Source organism: Giraffa tippelskirchi, chromosome 7 (genome assembly GCF_054371585.1).
Source record: "Giraffa tippelskirchi isolate mGirTip1 chromosome 7, T2T-mGirTip1v1.2.pri, whole genome shotgun sequence".
NCBI lineage: Eukaryota > Metazoa > Chordata > Mammalia > Artiodactyla > Giraffidae > Giraffa > Giraffa tippelskirchi.
The window spans coordinates 11,518,564-11,541,632 of record NC_137281.1 but is presented as its reverse complement, the minus strand read 5'-3'; the positions used below and the strand labels follow the sequence as shown (position 1 = coordinate 11,541,632).

General features: G+C 47.9%; 2 protein-coding genes across 8 annotated transcripts in view; one reads left to right on the top strand and one right to left on the bottom strand.

The window, feature by feature from the left end:
* Positions 1-4,992: 4,992 nt before the first annotated feature.
* On the bottom strand, positions 4,993-21,809 carry LOC145515504 (cell adhesion molecule CEACAM1-like). Of its 7 annotated transcripts, none has more exons than XR_014060904.1 (8): positions 21,639-21,809; positions 20,657-21,016; positions 19,167-19,445; positions 7,715-7,835; positions 6,636-6,688; positions 6,283-6,392; positions 5,621-5,662; positions 4,993-5,360 (listed from the first exon to the last, which is right to left on the bottom strand). XR_014060904.1 is itself a non-coding variant. In XM_081516040.1 (8 exons), the coding sequence occupies exons 1-8, from the start codon at positions 21,700-21,702 to the stop codon at positions 5,222-5,224; spliced, it is 1,215 nt and encodes a 404-aa protein (XP_081372166.1). In that variant the 5' UTR covers positions 21,703-21,809; the 3' UTR covers positions 4,993-5,221. The 7 variants fall into 7 exon arrangements, 5 of the variants coding, with proteins under 5 accessions (XP_081372166.1, XP_081372169.1, XP_081372168.1 ...); XR_014060905.1 differs by having other exon boundaries at positions 6,283-6,380; XM_081516040.1 differs by having other exon boundaries at positions 6,283-6,439.
* The window catches only part of CD177 (CD177 molecule), a 53,114-nt gene continuing 48,504 nt past the window's right edge, over positions 18,460-23,069 (top strand). The window contains exon 1 of the mRNA XM_081516035.1: positions 18,460-18,599. The gene's annotated coding sequence lies outside the window, so the exon portion shown is untranslated. The remainder of the gene's footprint in view (positions 18,600-23,069) is intronic.

Below are 23,069 nucleotides of genomic sequence, written 5' to 3'. Positions count from 1 at the left end.
CAGACTGTGGAGGAGCTCCGCCGCCCCCTGGTGGCCAAGGAGGGAAGTGTAGAAGGGAAAGCACCTCAAGTAGGTTTTCTCCTAAGACAACTCAAGCATTATGTCAAATGTTTACATATCATTTTACAAATCCCAGGGACAGAGGATGCTGGCAGGCTACAGGCATGAGGTCGCACAGGATCGTATACGACCAAGTGACTAACCCTTTCAACACTACCTATCATTTATGCTAAATCATGTCCCACTCTGAATTTCCAACATCTCTCATCCAAGATCTTCTCTTACATGCCCTACTCCAGGATTTCATCCAGTTGAGATTTGTGTTGATACCAGGCCAATTTCTCTCTGTAGAAGATGATCCAGTTACAACATTCTCAGTCCTGGGGCAGGACTGGAGCAGCTGTAAGTAGGAGGAGGGTGAGCAAACGTCTGTGTGTCCTGCCTGTGCCAGAGGGTCCATGTGGACATGAAAAGCTTCATTTCCTTTTCTCCCGTGACCCCTTAGTGTCTTCCCCATGGGGCAGGGCCAGGTAGAATCAGAAGACCAGGGGCGGTGTGGGGATTCTGAACCTCCTCTTCCCGCCTTCTCTGTCTCTGCCCCCATCAGGGGACCTGGTCTTCATGGTGGGAAGGGAGGTGGGGCTTCTCCATAGGCCCCTGATCAGAGGTTCTTTCAGCAAAAGGGACACAGGGATCAAGCACGCTAGCTCTGGACTCTGTCTCTGTCATCCTGTGAATGACTGCAGTAACTGAATTATTAGGATCTAATGGCCTCTTTTGCATTCTAATTTAATTATTCGATTGTTTTTCCTTTTTGTTTTGCCCGGGTAGTTCAGTGTGGGGTGGCCATGATGAACCAGTGTCTGCCTACAAGTTAAGCATTGTTTAGAGGACTTTCCTAGTGGCTCAGTGGATAGGAATCTGCCTGCCAAAGTGCGGGACATGGGTCTGATCCCTGGCCAGGAGGATTTCACATGGTTCTGAGCAACTAAGGCCATGCATCAGAACTACTGAGTCTGTGCTCTAGAGCCCACGAGCTGCAACGACTGAAGTCTGCTTGCCTAGAGCCCATGCTCGGGAGTAGAGAAGCCACCTCAATGAGAAGCCGGTGTATTGCAATGAAGAGTAGCCCCTGCTCACCGCACTAGAGAAAACCAGTGGAAAAGCAATGAAGACTCAGTGCAGCCAGAAATAACAAAATAAATAAAAATATTTAGTGAGTAGTTCAGAATTAAATGTTATTCCCGAAGTTGTCAGGTCTTTTCATGTCCTTCTTTCTCAAACATCCATTACATCATTGAAACATTTTCCACAGGCTGAGGACCTGCTCTGCCTTTTGGGTGACTTCACTACAAACTTGTTTTCAGTCTGGAACAGCCACTAGCAAGCATCCCGCCTTTCACACTGACCATTGGCTCTGCAGTGAACATCCTCATCATAAATCTCCGCCCCTGTGGAGTATGATCTAGGAGCTCGTTCATTCGACACACAGTTATGAAGCTCCCTGCACCTGGCCTGGAGTTGGCCAGTGGACTCAGCAGAAGCAGGACACTTGAATCCTTCCATGTCCGAGCTCCCAGCTCAGGAATCCTCTTAGAACTGGTGTCTTGGTCAATATGTGTGCACACTGAATGTCACTGTATCCACAAAACTGCATTTGCACGGGGAGTATAGCAAAATTTTCATTTCCAACATCCTCACCCTTTGTGGAAAAATTCTGTGAGGAGATAGCACATGTGTCTATATGTCCATCTCTCTGCCCACACTCCATCCCTCCTTTCTCTCTTATCCATCTTTCCATTCATCTTTTCATGAAGTCCTTTGGCTGTGCCTTTGTGGTTGACCAGATGCCAGGACCCCTGAGATACCCACAGTAGCTTCCTCTGCTGCTCCATTTAAACACCAAGGTTCCACAAGTGGTGCACCTGAGCCCAGGTGGTTCCTGCAGAGTCTGTTCCCATGGAAATAGGGGAGGCCCCTGGGACCCAGGTGACCATGGTACTAGGTATCTCGAGTGTTTTGCATGACTGTTAGGGATGCTGGATGGGTTAGACCTGAGTCCTGAGAAGTGTTAGTGCTGGGTTTGAGGTGTCAGAGTTACCCGTCAATGGTACATTTATGGAGAAGAGGAAGTTTGTGGTGACTGTGGGAGCCCTAGTTCCTTCTCTTCCCTGGGGTTCACAGGCAGGCGGAGGAGCCCTCAGGTGACGGATTGTACCCTGGAGACTGGTCTTCAGGCCCCACTTGTCCTTCAGCAGGACCCTTGCTCTGTTGGAAGCATGGAGAGACGGCAAAGGCTCTGACACTAGGCTCGGGCCTCAGACTGGAGGAGCTGGGAGGGTAGCCCAAGCGTTCTGCTCAGCCTTGCTCCCTGCAGGAAGGGAGGTCATTTAGGGAATGAGGGAACAGGAGGCTGTGCTCAGGGGACCTCCAGGCTAGGTGATGGCTGTCTCCAAGGTCAGGTACTGAAGGTCAGGACTTAATCATGAAACGCTCCCTCCAACTTGTAGACAAGACAGTTATCTGACAATGAGCAGCGATTAGATACTCTGAGAGGACAAAGTTAGATCTCAGCCTCCTTGGGGACACCCTACGGGTGCAGGAATCATTCACCTGGGACTTGTCATGGGTGTAGATACAACTAATACACAGACAGGAGAAAGTGTTCCCGATTTATAAAGTAGAACTGATTGGGTCATCCCTGAACACATTCTACTGTGTTCATCTTTCTTATAGAAGAGGGCAGGATATCCAGCCGTCCCTTCTCATTGAGCCCTTCTTGCTGCAGCCCCTGGGATGAGCACAGCAGAGACACTGTCCATGGTTCTGATGAACACAGGCTACCTACGGACTTGGGAGTTGTGGTCTTTGAATCATATCTGCTTTCTTTTCATTCTGAAAAATTGGGTATTGCTAGAAAAGAAGAGGCTTCCCTGGTGGCTCAGACAGTAAAGAATCTTCAATGCAGGAGATCTGGGTGTGATGAGCCTATGGAGATGGGAATGACTCCCCACTCCAGTATTCTTGCCTGGAGAATCCCATGGCAGATATGCTTGGAGGGTTACAGTCCATGGGGTTGGGAAGAGTTGGATAGACTGAGCAAGTTTCACTTCACAGAAAAGAAGAGGTGGGGAGAGCTGCAGGGATTGTGGACTGGCCTCGATCTCCAGGGCTCTGGGCCAGGGAGATTTTTGTGGACGTCATGGCAGGACTTGACCCCACATCAGGATGGCAGATTGCAGTGAGGGAAGATGATGACCGCGGCCTTGAGAGGAGTGGTAGACAGAGCAAAGAACCCTAAGAGATGTCCACAACCTCAAGCCCACAATCCGAAAATGTGCCCCATGATTAAGGAAACCTACAGGTGAAATTCAGATCACGTGACCGGGAGATTATGGTGGGGAATATATCAGGCTAAGCCCAATACTTTCATAATATTCCTTATAAATGAAAGAGGAAGGCAGGAGAGGCAGAGCCAGAGGAGATGGGATGATGGAAGGAGAGTTTGGGGAGACTTCAAGATGTTCCACCGCTGGCTTTGAAGGTGCAGGAAGGGGCCACAAACGCAGGAAAGCAGGCAGCCTCTCACAGCTTGGATAGGCAAGGAAATGAACTGTCTGTAGAATCCAGAATGAACAGGGGCATATTGACACCTTGATTTGGGTAGATTTGTGCCACTACATTTGTGGTTATTTGTTACAGCACGATAAGGATGGTCAAGAGGTGTCACCCTGTCTAACCCAAGACTGTGTGCCTGGGGGATAAGGAGTAATTTAGACCTAAATCATGATCGGAAGCTTTGCAGGTGGTTTTGCTTATCTCTCATCTCATCTCAGCACAAGTGACACTTGCCGCTGGCAGAGAGCATGCTTGTCTTCTGTGGGCTCTGCCTTAGTGCACCCACCAGCTATATTTGTGTGAGTGTGGGCACCTGATCCGAGCGCCCTATATGAGAACATCACCCACCCCAGGGACCTCAGGGAGAGACTGAGGTCAGGTGTGTGGTGGGGGCTGCGGGTGAGATCCGGGTGCGAAAGGCCCTCGGGACACTTTGAGGAGGGGACAGGTGACCCCTTTGCTGTGGTAGCCGGGTTGGGTTTTAGGTAGAGCCTGCAACTCCGCCCTGAGGCTCACGTGCGTGTGTGTTGGGAGCAGGCTCACGATCCGCATCGGAAAGCAAAGTGGAAACCAGCGGGAAGTGGACAGAGGTTACGGGAAGTTCCTGGGAGGGCCTTGCTCAGAGCATGGCTTCTGGGTCCCTCCTACTTTGGTGACTCTGATTGCTCCTCTGTCCCCACAGAGGGAATGATGTCCTCAGGGCTTAGGTCCTTAGGGACACAACAGAAACCCATGGAGAGAGAAGGCATTCTGGATCCTGGATCTGGGGACAGACAAAAGTTCCTGTCCCATCGCTGACTCAGTGGAGATGAGTTGAAGCAAACTCAGGGGGACAGTGAAGGACAGGAAAGCCTGGCGTGCTGCAGTCCAAGGGGTTCCCAAAGAGTCAGACACAACTTAGCAAGTGAACAAAAAAACTCATTTGAAGCAGCCTCCAGTTGGGGCCAGCAGGGCCTGGTGAGGAGGGCCAGAGGGCTCAGGACACCAAGAGGCTGCAAAGGGGCCTCACCCATAATGGTTGTCTCACCCACGACTCGTCCTTCCTTCCTGACTCGTGTTCTAGTGGGTCTCAGATGGTCCCATATTCTGTGCTCCAGAGACTCCATTCCAAGTGAGCAAGCACTGGGAGGTGTCTGTGACCCCAGGGCAGCGTGAGGACTGCCGAGTGCCCATGTGGCTGCGAAGGGTCTGGTGACCCTCCTTTCCTGTTGGCATGCCCCCCACTCCATTCTCACAATCTTCCCCTTCTCTTCCCCCAGGGAATAGATGGGGAGGTCAGGTAACTAGAGCTGATACTTTCCCTGTGGGACCTGGGAGAGACCGGAGCAGAGATTCAGGTGAATTTCTTGTTGGACAGGACCCAAGGGCAGTGTATTTTGCAAGCAGGGGAAAATGCTCTTTATTCAGTCCTCTCAGATGGTCACAGTGGGTCACAGGCCCAGTCACTTGCCCTGTTGGGATCTCCCCCAACTGTGGGAATCGCAGCCTGAGTTCTGGTCCATCTAAGGTTCAGGGTCTCCAGGAATCCAGGAGGACCCTGAGCCTGGGCCCAGGTTCCCGAATACCCTCAGGGCTCTGAGCTGGTTCTCCGCCTTAGGCTCCATCACTTAACCTCACTCGGGTCTTGGGTCTCAGGTAAGCTCTTTCCCACAGTCCGTGACAAGTGTCTGGAGGAACTAAGGACCCACATCTGCTTTGTAGTTGATCCCACAGTAAATGTCTGTGTCAGGGCGTAGTAATTCCTGCAAAAGAAAACCGACGCCTCGGAGCTCATGTAACCTTCTCAGATGTTGTCCCAGGGACTTCCCAGCCTCGGGTCCCCCAGGGCTGCTCTGTTGGGGGCCTGATGGTGTCAGAGTTTTTGGCCCAGACCCACCTCTTCTTCATCCCATTTTTCACCTCTCCTGCTATTTCTTGGACATCCAAGCACAGCCAGGTGTGCAGGGGGCATTTCCTTGGCCCCTTGGGGTTATGAGACAAGAACTTGGATCCCCACACTCACCTGGTAGATGGGAGCTGGTGACCCGGCATCAGGTAGGGTGGCCTAGACATGGGAGAGAGTGGGCATCAGGGGACAGGGAAGGAGAGTCATTTCTCCTGAGCAGCCATCTCCAAGCCTGCAGCCCCCACCCCAAATCCTATCTGGGCTCTGTTTCCCACCCTAATTAGCCTGGGTCCCCTGACTGATGATCAGGGGCCCACTCTGTTCCTGGCTGAACTCCAAGGTTCTCCTGAGGTCAAGTCAGGGGACCAGGGCAGCCTCAGGATATGGTGGTGGGTCGTCATGTCCCTGAAATGGATCCAGCTCCCAGCTTGGTGGGACTTGCCATGTCCTAACTGCTCTTATGAGCTTCCCCGGTGGATCAGAAGGCAAAGAATCTGCCTGCAATGTGGGAGACCCAGGCTCTATCCCTGGGTCTGGGAGATCCCCTGGAGGAGGGAATCACAACCTATTCCAATATTCTTGCCTGGAGAAATCCATGGACAGAGGAGCCTGGCGGTCTATAGTCCATGGGGTTGCGTGAGTCAGACATGACTGAGGGACTTTCAACCACCCTTGAGTGAAAGGTGTCTGCACAGTGCTTCAGGGGTGGACAGTCCCCTTGCCCTGAGCCTGTGAAGCCAGGACCCTGGGGAGAAGAGACGAGGAAGGGATGTACTTACCGGGGAGACAGAGATGCCAGAACGACCAGGTCCTGGGAGCAGAGACGGGAGTGAGCACCGAGCATGTGAGGAAGCTTAGCCCATTCTCTCAGGAGAGGCTGCGAGTCCACCTTCCGGAGAACCATGGGAGAAAGATCCCCACCAAGGGAGAGACACTCTGGCAATACCAGGACCCACTGAGGGCGAGGGAGCCTCCCAGGATTATAACCCATAGGACAAGCGGACTAGCCAATAGGGGTCCCCTGTGCTGAAGTCCCAGAGAAAGGGCCAGAGACCCTGGGGGTGGCAGGCAGGAACAGACATTGCAGGGCCTGATCGGGGCTCCCCACTGTCCCGGCTGAACAGACACTCACCTGAGGTGGACGCTGGGGGCCAGTTCCCTCTGTTGTGGTGCAGGCAACCGGGGCTACAAAACAAACAGCCTTATTGTGAGGAGGGTAGAGAGAGGTCATGGCTTTGTTGTCAGAATATGATACAGGAGGATCCCCACGTCCAAGCAGAGGCTGGACACCTCCTTTCTCCACCCAGGCTGCTTAGGAGGGGAGGGCCCAGTAAGGACGCCGGGGAAAGTCCTTAAGAAGCCCTGAGTCCAGAGGAGCAGGACCATAGGCTAATAGGGTTCAGGAGAAAGTGGCCAGCGATGCACCAAGGCGCTTGAAAAGGCATCCATCCATCCAAAGGCGTTGTCTGACAATGCATCAAGCTTATGGAGAAAGCAGGGCCACTGCATGGGGAGGAGAGTGGGCAGCCAGTGACTCTGGGATCTCACTGAATGCAGTATTGCTGCTGTGGCCACCTACCCTCATCCAGGAGATGCTGAAATGTGACAGTGGCCTTGTCCTGTTTCCATCTACTTGGACCTTAAGTGTAAACACATCCCACCAGCTACTGACCTGGCAAGTTTTTCTGTCTCATGCATCAGGGCCTGTCGTTAATGCATCTGCCATGTGGGGGCATTTGACCTGCCAGCCTACATATAGGGAACTAGGACAACACTCAGGTGGTGGAGGGGTCTTAATTGTGTTAACTGATAGATGAGGCTTCCCTGGTGGCTCAGGGAAGAGGTAAAGAATGCGACTGTCAATGCAGGAGATGCGGGTTCGATTCCTCGATCAGGAATATACCCTGGGGAAGGAAATGGCAACCCACTCCAGGATTCTTGCCTGGGTAGTTCCATGGATAGAGGAGTCCATGGAGTGGCAAAAGAACTGGACACAACTTAGTGACTAAATAAAAAGAAATGAGGAAAGTGCTACGGAAGCTGCCACAGGGCAATACCTGGTGAGGGAGGAACTGAAGGAAGACAGAGAATAACCATGGGGAAGTGGGGAGGTCCTGGAGATCCAGGCCGAAAACTGGAGGATGGGGTGTCCTTCCTCTAGGACTAGAGTCAACCTGGGGGCAGGAGCAGCATCCGGAAATGCCACGGTACCTGTGAATTCTTGCGAGGAAAATGAAACATCCCAGGACAGCCAGCAGTGTCACCACAAGCAGGACCCCAATCACGATGCCAATAATGGCCCCCACACTGAGGGCTCGGGCGTTTTCTTGCCCTGAAAGCAGAAGAGAAAGAGAGAGGGGAAACGGGGTCCGAGGTCACTGGAGGGAAAACCCAGAGAAGTCTTACAGGGAGAGGCCTGGTCACGGAGGAAGGAAATGCCCTGAGGTCTGTGTGCGGTTGTGTGTTTTGTCATCACAGTCTTCCTGACTCTGCCACTGCTGCGGTTGCATCGTTTCACTCTTTATCAAATTTGAAACCTTGGACTTGCTCTAACTCTCCATTCTCTCACTGTAGCTAGCTCCATGTCCTGTTCATTTTCCTTTGAAGGACTCTTTTCGTCTCACATTACGGCCCCTCCCTCTGTTTTTTTCTTTCCATCACTATTGTCGGTCTTAGAGGGCAGGTCCTCTCCAGTCTACTCAACACCGATGAGTAGTAATGATATTAGCCAACTGTTTCCAGGTCCTCCTGTGCGACTGGCACAGTGGGAAATCCTTCACATCCATCTGTTTGGATCTTTCCATCCCCATGAGGGAGGGGTTGTCATCCCCACGGTACGTACATAGATCTGAGACACACAGTAGTTCAATAACTCAGTGGAAGTCGTAGAACTAGGACTGGATGAAACAAAATGTAATCAAGTTGTTTGACTTTACAGTCAAAAACCACAATGTTGAAAACCAAAATATCACCTGTGAAAATATTTCTTGCATGCTGACTCTGTGTAGGTACCTGGGGAAGGATTTTAATCTCATCAACTTCCTGGTGAACATCCTCAGAACAGCCCTAAAGTCCAGCTGTTCTTCTCCAGTTTTACAGATGAGGAAACTGAGGCACAAGATCCAGTGGGTTGCCCACAGTCAAACAACTCTCACAAATAATAATCAAAATAGGACAAGATTAGCTAAGTCTTGCATAATTAATTAAACACATTGTTTTACAGGCTCTGAAGGGAGACTACCCACATCCTCATTATTTGCATTCATTACACACAGACTTCCAGTGAAATTACAAGGGAAGATGTAGAGGTGTTGAGGGTCACTTACAGTGCTCAGCTGGGGAGCTGGGGTCACATCTGCAGACTCTGACTGGGGGGAGACTCTACACTGATGGGATCCTGCATCCTCTGTCCTGACACTGTTGATTGTGCGGGTCAGCATCATCCTCTCAGTGAGCCATAAATTCTGCTCATCGATTCACTGACCATTGGATGCATGTCCCCATGTCACTTGATCTGTTTGCACCCGGATTCGAATGTTCACGGGATTTCTAAGAGGTAGGGATTGACTACCGAAGAGCATGACCTTTGTCTGTGGTTCCAGATCATTTGGACTGGCGCCTGTGTCCATGGAATCCTCCAGGCAAGAATACTGGAGTGGGTTGACATTTCCTCCTTCAGGGTATCTTCCCAACACAGGGGTCTAACCTGCATCCCTTAGTCTCCTGCTCGGCAGGCAGATTCTTTACCACTAGCCCCACCTGAGAAGCCCCTAGAGAGGGAAGAGGGTACATCAAATTTGAGGACAAGTCCAATTCCTTGATTAATGCCATCTGAGTGCTCCTTGGGATCAGTCTTCCTTCTCAGGGTCCAAAACTAGCCTCCTCTCTGTTGTGGTTTTCTACTCCTAATGTGCTTGTCTGAAAATTGACCCAGGTAGCTACATAATCAGTGTCCATGTCTAAAGCACTGGAGTCCTTAGTGTGGGAGGATGACTGTCTCCATATTGGGCAGGTCTGAGGAGAACCTGCTTCTCAAGAAAGATGTGTTCTTCCTCATTGTTAAATTATTTAAACAGAGTTGAAGAAAATTTGGAGCTGAAGTTTAAGAACTGAAAACAATAACTTAGAAGGGTGATTCCTCAGCACATTTGAGCAGGTAGAAGAAAGAATCAGTGAACATGGAGATAGAAAAAAAGAAAGAAATTATTCAGACTGGGGAGTAGAAAGGAGAAAAAAATGAGGACTAGTGACTCCTGGCAAAGTATTATGCAGAACTCCATCAAGTGGACAAACATAGGCAGTACGGCAGTTCTTGAAGTAGAAGAGAGAGATAAAAGCAATGAAAAATATATTAAAAATTAATGGCTTAAAACTTCCAAAGCTAAATGAGAGATTACATATCAAGGGTGGTTTAGGAACTCCAAAAAAGAATCTTTCAAGATACAGATGTTGTGACACAATTTAGTCCAACTGCTGAGATACCAAGGGAAAGAGGAAATGATTAAAGCTGCAAGAGAGAAGTGACCTATCAGGTACAATGGATCTTCAATAAGGTGAAAAGCAAATCTCACATCAGAGACCAGGGCGCCAGAAGGTATTGGGATGACTGAATTAAGTCCTAAATGGAAGATTTCAACCAGGAAAGCAATGTACAGAAAAAGTCTTCTTCAATGGAGCTCAAATTAGGACTTTCCTAGATAAACAATAGTCGAGGGAGTTTATTCCTTGGAGATGTGCCACATATGAAACATAAAGGGAATCCTTTAAGATGACTGAACAAACATTGGACAGTAACTCGAAGCCATAGGAATATATAAAGAACAGTGGTCAGGAGAAGAACAAGATGGTGGACGTGGAGTACATCTCTCTCCACAGATGCATCAGGAATACACCTTCAGAGACAGACGTGCATGCAGAACACCAGCTGAGAGTGGAGAGGAGCACCCGACCAGTGGAAAAGAATATATCGAACCATGTAAAACATGGTAGGATGAAGGAACTAGGAGGAAACACAAGAGTGTTAGTAGGACTGGACCTGCCCTTGGCGAGTGCGGGAACTGAAGCAGGGGTCTGATCCCCACCTGGGCAACTGTCTGAGTCAGAGGAGAAACATTTGAGGCTGAGAGTGAAACAGTTGATCTCTGGCAGCTCCAACCAAAAGACTGCCTGAATGGATACAAAAACAAGACCCATATATATGCTGTCTACAAGAAACCCACTTCAGACCTTAAGACACATGTAGACTGAAAGTGAGAGGATGGAAAAATATATTCCATGCAAATGGGAAGCAAAGGAAAGCTGGAGTATTAATCCTTATACTAGACATTCCATCCAAATGCAGAAAAACACACCTTCTTCTCAAGTGTGCATGGAACATTCTCCAGAATAGACCACATCTTGGGTCACAAATCAAACCTCAGTGAACTTAAGAAAATTGAAATTGTATCAGGCATCTTCTCTGACCACAATGCCCTGAGACTAGATATCAAACAAGAAAACAAACTGTAAGAAACACAAGCACATGGAGATTAAACAATACATTTCTAAATAACCAACAGGTTACTGAGGAAATAAAAAGGGAAATCAAGAAACTTCTAGAAACAAATGACAATGAAAACACGACAACTCCAAACCTATGGGATGCAGCTAAAGCAGTTCTAAGAGGGAGGTTTATAGCAATACAATCCTACCTCAAGAACAAGAAGAACATGGAATAGACAACCTAACTTTACACCTAAAACAACTGGAAAAAGAAGAACAAAAAAACCCCCAAAATTAGTAGAAGGAAATAAATCATCAAGATCTGAGCAGAAATAAATGAAAAAGAAATGAAAGAAACAATAGTAAAGAGTAATAAAACTAAAAGCTGGTTCTTTGAGAAGATAAATAAAATTGACAAACCTTTAGCCAGACTCATCAAGAAAAAAAGAGAGAAAAATCAACAAAATTAGAAATGAAAAAGGAGAGGTTACAACAGACAATGCAGAAATACAAAGGATTATAAGAGACTATTAAGAACAAGTATATGACAACAAAATGGATAACCTGGAAGAAATGGACAGATTCTTAGAAAAGTTCAATCTTCCAAGACTGAACCAGGAAGAAATAGAAATTATGAATAACCCAATTACAAGCAGTGAAATTGAAGCTGTGATCAAAAATCTCCCAAAAAAGACAAGTCCAGGACCAAATGGCTTCACAGGAGAATTCTATCAAACATTTAGAGAAGAGTTAATGCCCATCCTTCTAAAACTCTTTCAAAAAATTGCAGAGGAAGGAACACTTCCAAACTCATTCTATGAGGCCACCATCACCCTGATACCAAAACCAGACAAAGACAACACTAAAAAAGAACACTAAAGGGCAATATCACTGATGGACATACATGCAGAAATCCTCAATGAAATTTTAGCAAACAGAATTCAGCAACACATCAAATACTTCATAAACCATGATCAATTGTGTTTATTCCAGTGATGCAAGGATTCTTCAATATACGCAAATCAATCAATATGATACATCATATTAACAAATTGAAAGATAAAAACCATATGATCATCTCAATAATGCATAAAAACCCTTTGACAAAATTCAGCACCCATTTATGATGACAACTCTTCAGAAAATGGGCATAGAGGGAACCTACCTCAACATAGTAAAGGCCATATATGAGAAGCCTACAGCAAACATTATTCTCAATGGTGAAAAACTGAAAGCATTCCCCCTAAGATCAGAAAAAAGACAAGGGTGTCCACTTTCACCACTATTATTCAACATAGTGCTGGAAGTCCTAGCTACAGCAATCAGAGAAGAGAAAGAAATAAAAGGAATCCAGATGGGAAAAGAAGAAGTAAAGCTCTCACTGTTTGCAGATGACATGATACTGTACATAGCAAACCCTGAGGACACTATCAGAAAATTACTAGAGCTAATCAGTGAATTTAGCAAAGTTGCAGGATAAAAAATCAATACACAGAAATCACTTGCATTTCTATAGACTAACAATGAAAAATCAGAAAGAGAAATTAAGAAATCAATCCCATTCACCATTGCAACAAAAAGAATTAAATATCTAGGAATAAACTTATTTAAGGAGACAAAAGAACTGTACACAGGAAATTATAAGACACTAATGAAAGAAATCAGAGACGACATAAACAGACGTAGAGATATTCCATATTCCTGGGTAGGAAGAATCAATACTGTGAAAACGATGATACTACCTAATGCAATCTACAGATTCCGTGTGATCCCTATGAACTACCAATGACATTTTTCACAGAACTAGAACAAAACATTCACAATTTATATGGAAACACAAAAGACCCCAAATAGCCAGAGCAGCCTTGAGAAAGAAGAATGGAGCTGGAGGAATCAACCTTTCTGACTTCAGATTATACTACAAAGCTACAGTCATCAAGACAGTATGGTACTGACACAAAAACAGAAACATAGACCAATGAAACAAGATAGAAAGCCCAGAAATAAACCCAGGCACCTATGGGTACTGTTTCTTTTTGACAAAGAAGGCAAGAATATACAACGGGGCAAAGACAGCCTCTTCAATAAACGGTGCTGGGAAAACTGGACAGCTACACGTAAAAGAATGAAATTAGAACAATTCTTAACACCATTCACAAAGATAAACTCAAAATGGATTAAAGACCTTAATATAAGACCAGAAACTATAAAACTCTTAGAGGAAAACATAGGCAGAACACTCAATGACATAAACCAAAGCAAGATCCTCTATGACCCACCTCCCAGAGTCATGGAAATAAAAACAAAAGTAAACAAGTGGGACCTGATTAAACTTAAAAGCTTTTGCACAGCAAAGGAAACTATAAGCAAGGTGAAAAGACAGCTCTCAGAATGGGAGAAAATAATAGCAAATTAAATAACTGACAAAGGGTTAATTTCCAAAATATACAAGCAGCTCACATAACTCAATACCAGAAAAAAAAAAACCCAACCCAATCAAAAAGTGGGAAAAAGACCTAAACAGACACTTCTCCAAAGAAGACGTACAGATGGCTAAGAAACACATGAACAGATGCTCAACATGGCTCACTATTAGAGAAATGCAAATCAAAACTACAATGAGATATAACTTCACACCCTTCAGAATGGCCATCATCAAAAAGTCTACAAACAATAAATGTTGAAGAGGGTGTGGAGAAAAGGGAATGCTCTTGTACTGTTGGTGGGAATGTAAATTGATACAGCCACTGTGGAAGATAGAATGCAGACTCCTTAAAAAACTAGGAATAAAACCACCATATGACCCAGCAATCCCACTGCTAGGCACATACCCCGAGGAAACCAAAATTGAGCAGGATACATGTATCCCATGTTCACTGCAGCACTATTTACAAGAGTTGGAACATGGAAGCAACCTAGATGTCCATCGACTGATGAATGCATACAGAAGCTGTGGTACACATACACAATGGAATATTACTCAGCCATAAAAAGGAACGCCTTTGAGTCAGTTCTAATGAGGCGGAGGAACCTAGAACCTACTATACAGAGTGAAGTAAGTCAGGAAAAGAAAGATAAATATCGTATTCTAACGCATATATATGGAATCTAGCAAAATGGTACTGAAGAATTTACTTACAGGGCAGCAATGGAGAAACAGACATAGAGAATAGACTTATGGACATGGAGAGAGGGGAGGAGAGGGTAAGATGCATGGAAAGAGTAACATGGAAACTTACATTACCGTACGTAAAATAGATAGCCAATGGGAATTTGCTGTATGGCTCAGGAAACTCAAACAGGGGCTCTGTATCAACCTAGAAGGGATGGGGAGGGAGGTTCAAAAGGGAGAGGATAAATGTATACCTATGGCTGATTGATGTTGAGGTTTGACAGAAAACAACAAAATTCTGTAACGCAATTCAGTTCAGTTCAGTAGCTCAGTCGTGTCCGACTCTGCGACCCATGAACCGCAGCACGCCAGGCCTCCTTGTCCATCACCAACTCCCGGAGTCTACCCAAACCCATGTCCATTGAGTCAGTGATGCCATCCAACCATCTCATCCTCTGTCGTCCCCTTCTCCTCCTGCCCTCAATCTTTCCCAGCATTAGGGTCTTTTCAAATGAGTCAGCTCTTTGCATCAGGTGGCCAAAGTATTGGAGTTTCAGCTTCAACATCAGTCCTTCCAATGAACACACAGGACTGATTTCCTTTAGGATGGACTGGTTGGATCTCCTTGCAGTCCAAGGGACTCTCAAGAGAGTTCTCCAACACCACAGTTCAAAAGCATCAATTCTTCTGTGCTCAGCTTTCTTTATAGTCCAACTCTCTCATCCATACATGACCACTGGAAAAACCATAGCCTTGACTAGACGGACCTTGTTGACAAAGTAATGTCTCTGCTTTTCAATACGCTGTCTAGGTTGGTCATAACTTTCCTTCCAAGGAGTAAGTGTCTTTTAATTTCATGGCTGCAATCACCATCTGCAGTGATTTTGGAGCCCCCCAAAATAAAGTCAGCCACTGTTTCCCCATCTATTTGCCATGAAGTGATGGGACCGGATGCCATGATCTTAGTTTTCTGAATGTTGAGCTTTCAGCCAACTTTTTCACTTTCCGCTTTCACTTTCATCAAGAGGCTCTTTAGCTCTTCTTCACTTTCTGCCATAAGGGTGGTGTCATCTGCATATCTGAGGTTATTGATATTTCTCCCAGAAATCTTGATTTCAGCTTGTGCTTCCTCCAGCCCAGCAAGGCAATTATCCTTCAATAAAAAAATTAAAGAAAAAAGAACAGTGGTAAAAGTGACACAAGGTAGCTATCTTATTTGAGCCAGTATTAATGTCTTTCTTGTAATTGCTTGTTTTTCTTTCTCATTTCAAAGGTATTTCATGAAACAATATTTATAAATCTATATAATTGACATACATTGTAAAAGGAGGGCTGAAATTTATGACAATAAGTTATAAACTCAGGGGAATGGAGATATATAGTAGCACCTTGTTTGTATTATACATCATAGAATCTAGTTGGTATTTCAACTAGATAGATAAACGTTTAAGATATTAATTGTTGTCTTCAAGTTCAGTTCAGTTCAGTCACTCAGTCGTGTCCGACTCTTTGCGACCCCATGAATTGCAGCACGCCAGGCCTCTCTGTCCATCACCAACTCCCGGAGTCTACCCAAACCCATGTCTATCGAGTTGGTTATGCCATCCAACCATCTCATCCTCTGTCGTCCCCTTCTCCTCCCGCCCCCAATCCTACCCAGCATTAGGGTCTTTTCCAATGAGTCAACCCTTCACATGAGGTGGCCAAAGTATTGGAGTTTCAGCTTCAACATCAGACCTTCCAATGAACACCCAGTATTAATCTCTTTTAGGATGGATTGATTGGATCTCCTTGCAGTCCAAGGGACTCTCAAGAGTCTTCTCCAACACCACAGTTCAAAAGCATCAATTCTTTGGCGCTCAGCTTTTTTCACCGTCCAACTCTCACATCCATACATGACCACTGGAAAAACCATAGCCTTTACTAGACGGACTTTTGTTGGCAAAGTAATGTCTCTGCTTTTAAATATGCTATCTAGGTTGGCCATAACCTTCCTTCCAAGGAGTAAGCATCTTTTAATTTCATGGCTGCAATCACCATCAGCAGTGATTTTTGGAGCCCCAAAAAATAAAGTCTGACACTGTTTCCACTGTTTCCCCATCTATTTCCCATGAAGTGATGGGACCAGATGCCATGATCTTAGTTTTCTGAACGTTGAGCTTTAAGCCAACTTTTTCAGTCTCCTCTTTCACCTTCATCAAGAGGCTCTTTAGTTCTTCTTCACTTTCTGCCATAAGGGTGGTGTCATCCGCATATCTGAGGCTATTGATATTTCTCCCGGCAATCTTGATTCCAGCTTGTGTTTCTTCCAGCCCAGCGTTTCTCATGATGTACTCTGCATATAGGTTAAATATATGGCACTAAGAAAAGAACTGAAATATACGTGGAAAAGGAAAGATAGAATTAAAATGACACTTACGAAAGGAAATCACTTAAATACCAAAGAGGAAGTAATAGAAGAATTAATGAATAAAGCATGTAGGACATATACCAAGTAGCGAGATGGCAGAAGCTCTTTCCTATCAGGAAGTATTTGACTCAGAGATAGCCTCAACCTTCAAATTAAAGGCAGAGATTGACAGAATGGATTAAAATTATGACCCTCTCTTACTCTCTTCAAGGGACTCACATTAGATACAAAGACATAGAAGGTTGAAATAAGATTGGAAAAAGATATTCTATGCAAATAGTAATAAGAGAATTGTGGTGTCTGTATGAGTGTCTAATATAATAATCTCTAAATCAAAAAAGCCTACAAGAGACAAAGTAAGATCTTACATACCAAGAAAAGTTTCCATTCACCAAGGAAATCGAATAATTATAAGCATCATGCACCTAACAACACAGCACCAGAGTTGTTCATTAAAAGTTGACAGCATCGAGGGGAGAATCGCTCGGTCGTAACAGTGACACTATAACACCCCACTTTCAATAATGGATACCGCAGTCCGAGAGAATTTCAGTGAGAAACTACAGAACGTGCAAGCCCTGTACACCAGAGACCTAACCGACCAATAGACAACACACAATCACAGGAGTTTATGTTTCGCAAATGACAGTCCTCAAGGCCCCCATCTCTCACCACCCATGACCACCGCCCATCCTGTTAGGAAATGGTGTCACTTCCACTGTAGAGACGATGGTGCAACTAAGAAAGACAAGTGGAGGGACCTGGAGTTGAATGTGACTGCAAGCCTGTCATCACAACAGTGCCAACTAACATACTGACACGTACTGCCTGAAGACATGTCTGCTCTGATTTCCATCTTCATTGGAGCGCCTATTCACAAAGCTCTACAAAGCGCATCATAAACACCATTGTACACATAAGAAAAAGGAGATTTAGGCTTTAATGACTCACTGGGGCTTCCCAGGTGGCACTAGTGGTAAAGATCCCACCTGCCAATCAGGAGACATAAGAGACACGGATTCAGTCCCTGGGTGGTGAAGATCCCCTGGAGGAGGACACAGCAACCCCTGCAGTGGAAGGTGGAGTCTTTACCACTGGACTGCTCAGGAAGTCCTAGCGGTCTTGGGAACGAGGCTTCCCAGCAGAGGGCCAGGAAAAATCAGGGGATGAGGAGGGGAGAGACAGCACACGTTCCAATTGCTTGAAGTGAAGGAAATGAGATGATAGCCTAATTCTTGCTGGAATTAATAAAAGAAGGTTATCTAGGTTAAAATGGCCTTCCCTGGTGGCTTATATGGAAAGGAGTGCCTGCAATGCAGTAGACACAGGTTTGATCCCTGGGTCAGGACGATCCCCTGGAGTAGCGAATGGCAACCCACTCCAGGATTCCTGCCTGGGAAATCCCATGGACAGAGTAGCCTAGTGAGCTATAGTCTGTGGTGTCTTAAAGAGTCGGACACCACAGAATGACTAACACAGGAGGCAACGATGGCTACTCATAGGTCACTCTCAGCCTTCGAGGGTCACTTTTGATGGAGTGGCCCCTGTTGGAGACCTCACACTGATAATCCCCAGCGTCCTTTCTGCTGATGGGGTCTATGGTGAGGGTGCTATTGTCCGAGGACAGTGTCATCCTCTCTGCGAGGAAGAGACTCTGGCCTTTGAAGAACCAGTGTATGGAGACCCCAGTCTCATCTGTGAGGCAGGTCAGGACCACGGGACCCTCATGTTCTGTGACCGTGGTGTTGCTGGCTTGGAGGGAGGGCTGTGCCACTGGGTCTGTGGAGAGACAGAGGGGTGACTGACTGAGTGGGCCAGGGACCTGGGCCATGCTCCCTCCTCAGTCTGGCGGCCCAGTGACCTCTGTAAAGGTGACTGTAAGGAAGGCCCTGGGTCTTTGTTCAGGTGACAATGGGAAAGAGATGATCGCACATCTCCTCTGACCCCCAGATCACACCAGGGGGACCCTTGCCTGGTTGCTGGGACAACACTGTAGTACTGGACAGCTCTGTGCTATCAGCCCTGGGAACCTTGATTTTCTGACTGTGGTGCTATCCAGGCCAGTCAGGGAATGTAGGATCTGAGAGTACATGGTAAGTCTGGGAATAAAGAGAACCTGGGCGTATTGCTGGGGCCTCACATTGACAAGCCAGGAGCACTGTGTGCCTGGGTTAGAGGCTGTGTGGCAGGAAAGATTGAGGTTTCCCTCTGGATGGTAAGAGGAGTCTGAGGGGGACGTGGTGAGGTGTCCAGGTCATTTGGAGCAAACAGCATAAAGCCACACGTGGTGCAATCAGAGGGAAGGGAAGTTCCTGGTCTGTATTAGGGCCCGTGGGTCCTTCTGAGCTGTTCACATACCTGTCTGAAAAATTTTCAATCATTACCCTGCATGCTCACTCATTGTGAGTCTGACGTTAATTTGTTTCTCCCATCATATTCTGGTGATCCTCAGCCACCAAGACAGAGCAGCCCATATCCTCCCTGTTTTGATTCAAGGTGGACCTGCCTGGACTTGCCTGAAACGAGAAGTCATGTCCAATCTGGGTGTCCAGGGGTGATGGCCCACGTACTCGGACCTGAGAGGGATGCGTATGGATTGGCCTCTGGCAGCGTGCATTTGGGTGGGCAGCTCAGGTCACATAGGAACAGAGGTTACTCACAGAGAACATTCAGGGTGAACGGATCACTGCGGCTGACACTCACTGGGTTCCGGGCTTCACACACATAGGGTCCTGTGTCATTCCTTGTCACACTGAACACAGTGAGAGTCCTCTTGTCCTCGGACAGTTCCAGCCTGGTGCTCCTGTGGAGGCTCTGACTGTTGATCCACCAGATGTAGGAGGTGTCCTGAGTCTCGGCTCCACACGTTAACACCACAGTGTCCTCGTGCTCCCGGGGGCTGGAGTTGTTGCTGGTGATGACGGGTGTGGGCAGCACCTCTGAGCAGATAACAGAGAGAACATTGCCCATGAGTTTCCCTGGTGGCTCAGACAATAAAGAATCTGCCTGCCAGTGCAGGAAACCTGGGTTCAATCCCTGGTTCAGGGAGATCCCTTGGAGATGGATATTGTGACCCAGTCAATATCCTTGCCTGGAGAATTCCATGGACAGAGGGGCCTGGTGGGCTACACTTCACGGGGTAGCAAAGAGTGGGACACGATTGCGTGACTAACACTTCCACTTTCTTTATACCTTTTCCTCCTTTAGAAACATCTTTAAACAAAACTAGCATCGTTCATCTCTCAGCCAGACAGTCTTTAAAGAATAAGGCAGGTTTGTGTATGGCAAGACAAATGAATGGGGATCTGAGCTCAGAGAGTGTGAGGCCACCTGCTCAGCGTCTGGCAGAAGCACAGACTTCCTCGGGGGTCGATTGTGCAGCAGCATTTAGTGGTGGACAGAACTGGGTGGGATTCAGAGACCACCCGGCGTCTGTCCTGGTTTCATCAACCAGCCTCATGAGAGGGCTCCCTGGGCTGCACCCCAGGGGATGAGGTGCTGCCAGGAGCTCCTTCTCTCTGTTCCTCCCTGGGCATGCTGAGATTTCTCTGGAGTCTCCAGTCCCCCAGGGTAGATGGCTGACTGCCTGAGGACCTTGTACCTATGTGCTCTCCATGCTGAGTCTCAGAAGCAGGATCAGGTTGCTCCCCTGCGCGGATGTGGCTCTTGGGGCTGAGCCCTTGCTGGTGACCAGCTCAGGAGCCTAGGGATTTGGCACAGGCTCCTCAGTGTCACTGGAGGCAGGAGCCCTAGGACAGGGTCTGGAGAAGGGCTTCCTGTGGCTGAGCTTCTCTGTGAGGATCCCTGGGGGCCCTCAGGCCACTTCTTCCCTGAGTCCTGCAGGGTCTTCCTCAGGGTCATGGTCACAGGGAGTGGCCCAGGAGGCTGGACTGAGAGTGCTCTCCCTCTGCTGAGTTTTTCCCATCAGACCGAACTTCTGTCTACACAGAGTGTCTGCAGAATCTTGCTTCCAGGAAAGCATTTCTGACCCTTTGGAGTTTGTCTCCACAGTGTGTGTCCTGCACTGAATGTTCAAACCCCAACACGGGACATAATGCAGAGGAGATGGAGGTACCATCTGGGTCTGTCAGAGCAGAATTCACTCCTGCCCCCCACCCCAACACCCTGAGGTCAGAGAGGAAGCACTCACGGTGTACATGGAGGTGTCCAGTCTGTATTTCTGTGACTAAATCATCCTTTGTAACCAGCAGGGTGTAGGATCCTGTGTCTTTCTGGATGACGTTCTGGATCAGCAGGGTTCCGTTGGGGTAAAACGTCTCTCGACCGCTGTGCGCAAGCCCATTGGTAGTTACATTAGTGTCTACTCTGTATGATGTAATTAGCTGGCTGTTGTCTACCTTTTCTCCTCTGTGCCAGGCATAGCCTAGAGGATTCCCTATCACGTTGTAGGCAAGTAGAAGAACATTCGACCCTTCTGCAGCAAGAGGGGGCACCGTTTCAATAGTGAGCTTGGCAGCATTGGGCGGGGTCTGGAAGGTTAAGAGTGAGACTAGGAGGGAAGAGAGAGAAACCAGTTAATATTTTGACCTGTGTGTGGGACAAGAAAATGGTGCCATGGGTCCGGAACAGATCTCTTCATCCCTCAGAGATGTGTGTGTGTATGTGTATGTGTGTTTCTACTGGTTCAAAGTCAGCAGCATGACCCCCATGACCCCCATCACTTCAGCCCCTCTGGGCTCGATATTTCCTCCGTTTCCCCAGGGGTCCCCTGGCTCACTTACTCACTGCCCTCACATGCCTGCTCACACTGGGGCCTCTTGGCAGCTGCCCCCAACAACGACCACCTGCTCTAAAGACCCTCCGTGTTCACTGGTTATGTCTTTTTCTGCAGTGACACAATAAATTGTTATTATTGTCATCAGTTTTCAACAATTACTGCTCAGCGAAGAATAACTCATAAAACCTACACTAGTTGAGGTTTTCCCGCCCCTCACCAACTCTAGTTCACGGAGAGTCTCCTGTGGCTGAGCCCCACCCCCACCCTCCCCTGTCCTCTGCCCTCAGGTCTGAACAGAAGTCCTCTGTCCCCTCAGAGCCCTGTCTCCCTCAGAGCCCAGCCAGTCTCCTGTTCTCCAGTCTCTGCCCGCTCCCTGAAAACTGTCTTGTCTCACCTGCCAGGAGGAGCCTGTTCCAGGGGACATGCCTCCTGCTTGCAGGGCCTGACGGGGGCTCCATGGTGCCTGCTGTCTGCTGTGTCCCTCTCTCTGTGAGAACTTCCTCTCCAGAAACGCTCAGAAGCACTGCAGTCCGCTGTGTGAGCTCTGCTGTCCTTCCCCCTGTGTGCTGGGCCGCCTCCTGGGGCAGGAGCACTGCGCTGGGTCACGTGGCCCGAGGCGGGGTCTCTGCCCAGGCCCCGCCCCCCCTCCTCCTTTCCTCCCTAGTGATCCCCTCCCCCTTTCCCTTCTGTCTCTATTTCTATTCCCTGAACTCTGCTGAGTCCTCCGCCTTCCAGAGCAGTGATTCTCCACCTACACACACACACACACATCTACACACACCTACACACACATACACACCTACACACACACACCGCTACACACAAACACCTATATACACACATCTATACACATACACGCACCCTTGTCGGGAAAAGCACAATCTTGGGGTGTCTGGGTATGGGGTCCCCGCTGCTCTGGGTGACATACACACTCAGCCTCCCCAGCAGCCCTCTTCATCCCCTTCTGGCTTTTCCCTTCAGAGCAGGAGCCTGGGGCTGGGGGGTGCATCAGGAACTCTTGTCACAGGGACGTCATCCCCACGGTGTGTGGGAATCACCTGTGGAACTTCATGAAGACTGAGAACCCCCAGGTGACACCTTTGAAATGCTGTTTTAGCAGCTTCCCAGGTGACATGCTTGCCCAGCCTGCCTGAGACCCCAGAACACCGGCCAGGCTGCCCCACCCACCCCAGTGTTGGCCTCTGTGGTGTTCTGGTCTGGGGTCTCTCAGCACCACACACAGACCAGGGATTTACAAATTTTGGTGGTGATTGTTCCCGTGACACAGAAACCCAGCTAGATGCTCAGGGTCTTCCTGTTCTCAAATATCTGAGAAGATTGCATTTACTCCCCTCCTGAAGGTCACACTGACTCTGGAGGAGAGAAAGGGGTCAGTTGAGTGATGACTGGAGAGGGGCCTGACCTCCACTTTTGAGTGTCACCAGCCTGGCATCTGTTTTCAGGGACAGAGACCCAGAACTGGGTGTCAGGAGGAGCTGCAGATCGCAGGTGAGAAGGGAAAGGTTTCCTATGTGTCCTGGGAAGAGAGGAAACTGGTGCTGGGGGCTGGGCTGACTGTGGGCTCCCTGGTCCTCGGGTCAAGTTCCAGGAGACTCTTCCTCTCCGTGTCTGTTGGCTGAGCCTTGGTTCAGAAACTGTTCAGGTCCTCCTTACCATTATAGAGGCCCCTCTGTCACCCTGGCTGATTTTTCTGCGGTCACTGTGATCTTTCCCATGGGTGGTTCCAGGCAGGGATGGGAGCTGGCATGGCAGGATGCCCATAGGCCCCTAGAAGATTGGGCAGCATAGTGTGGGCATACAGGAG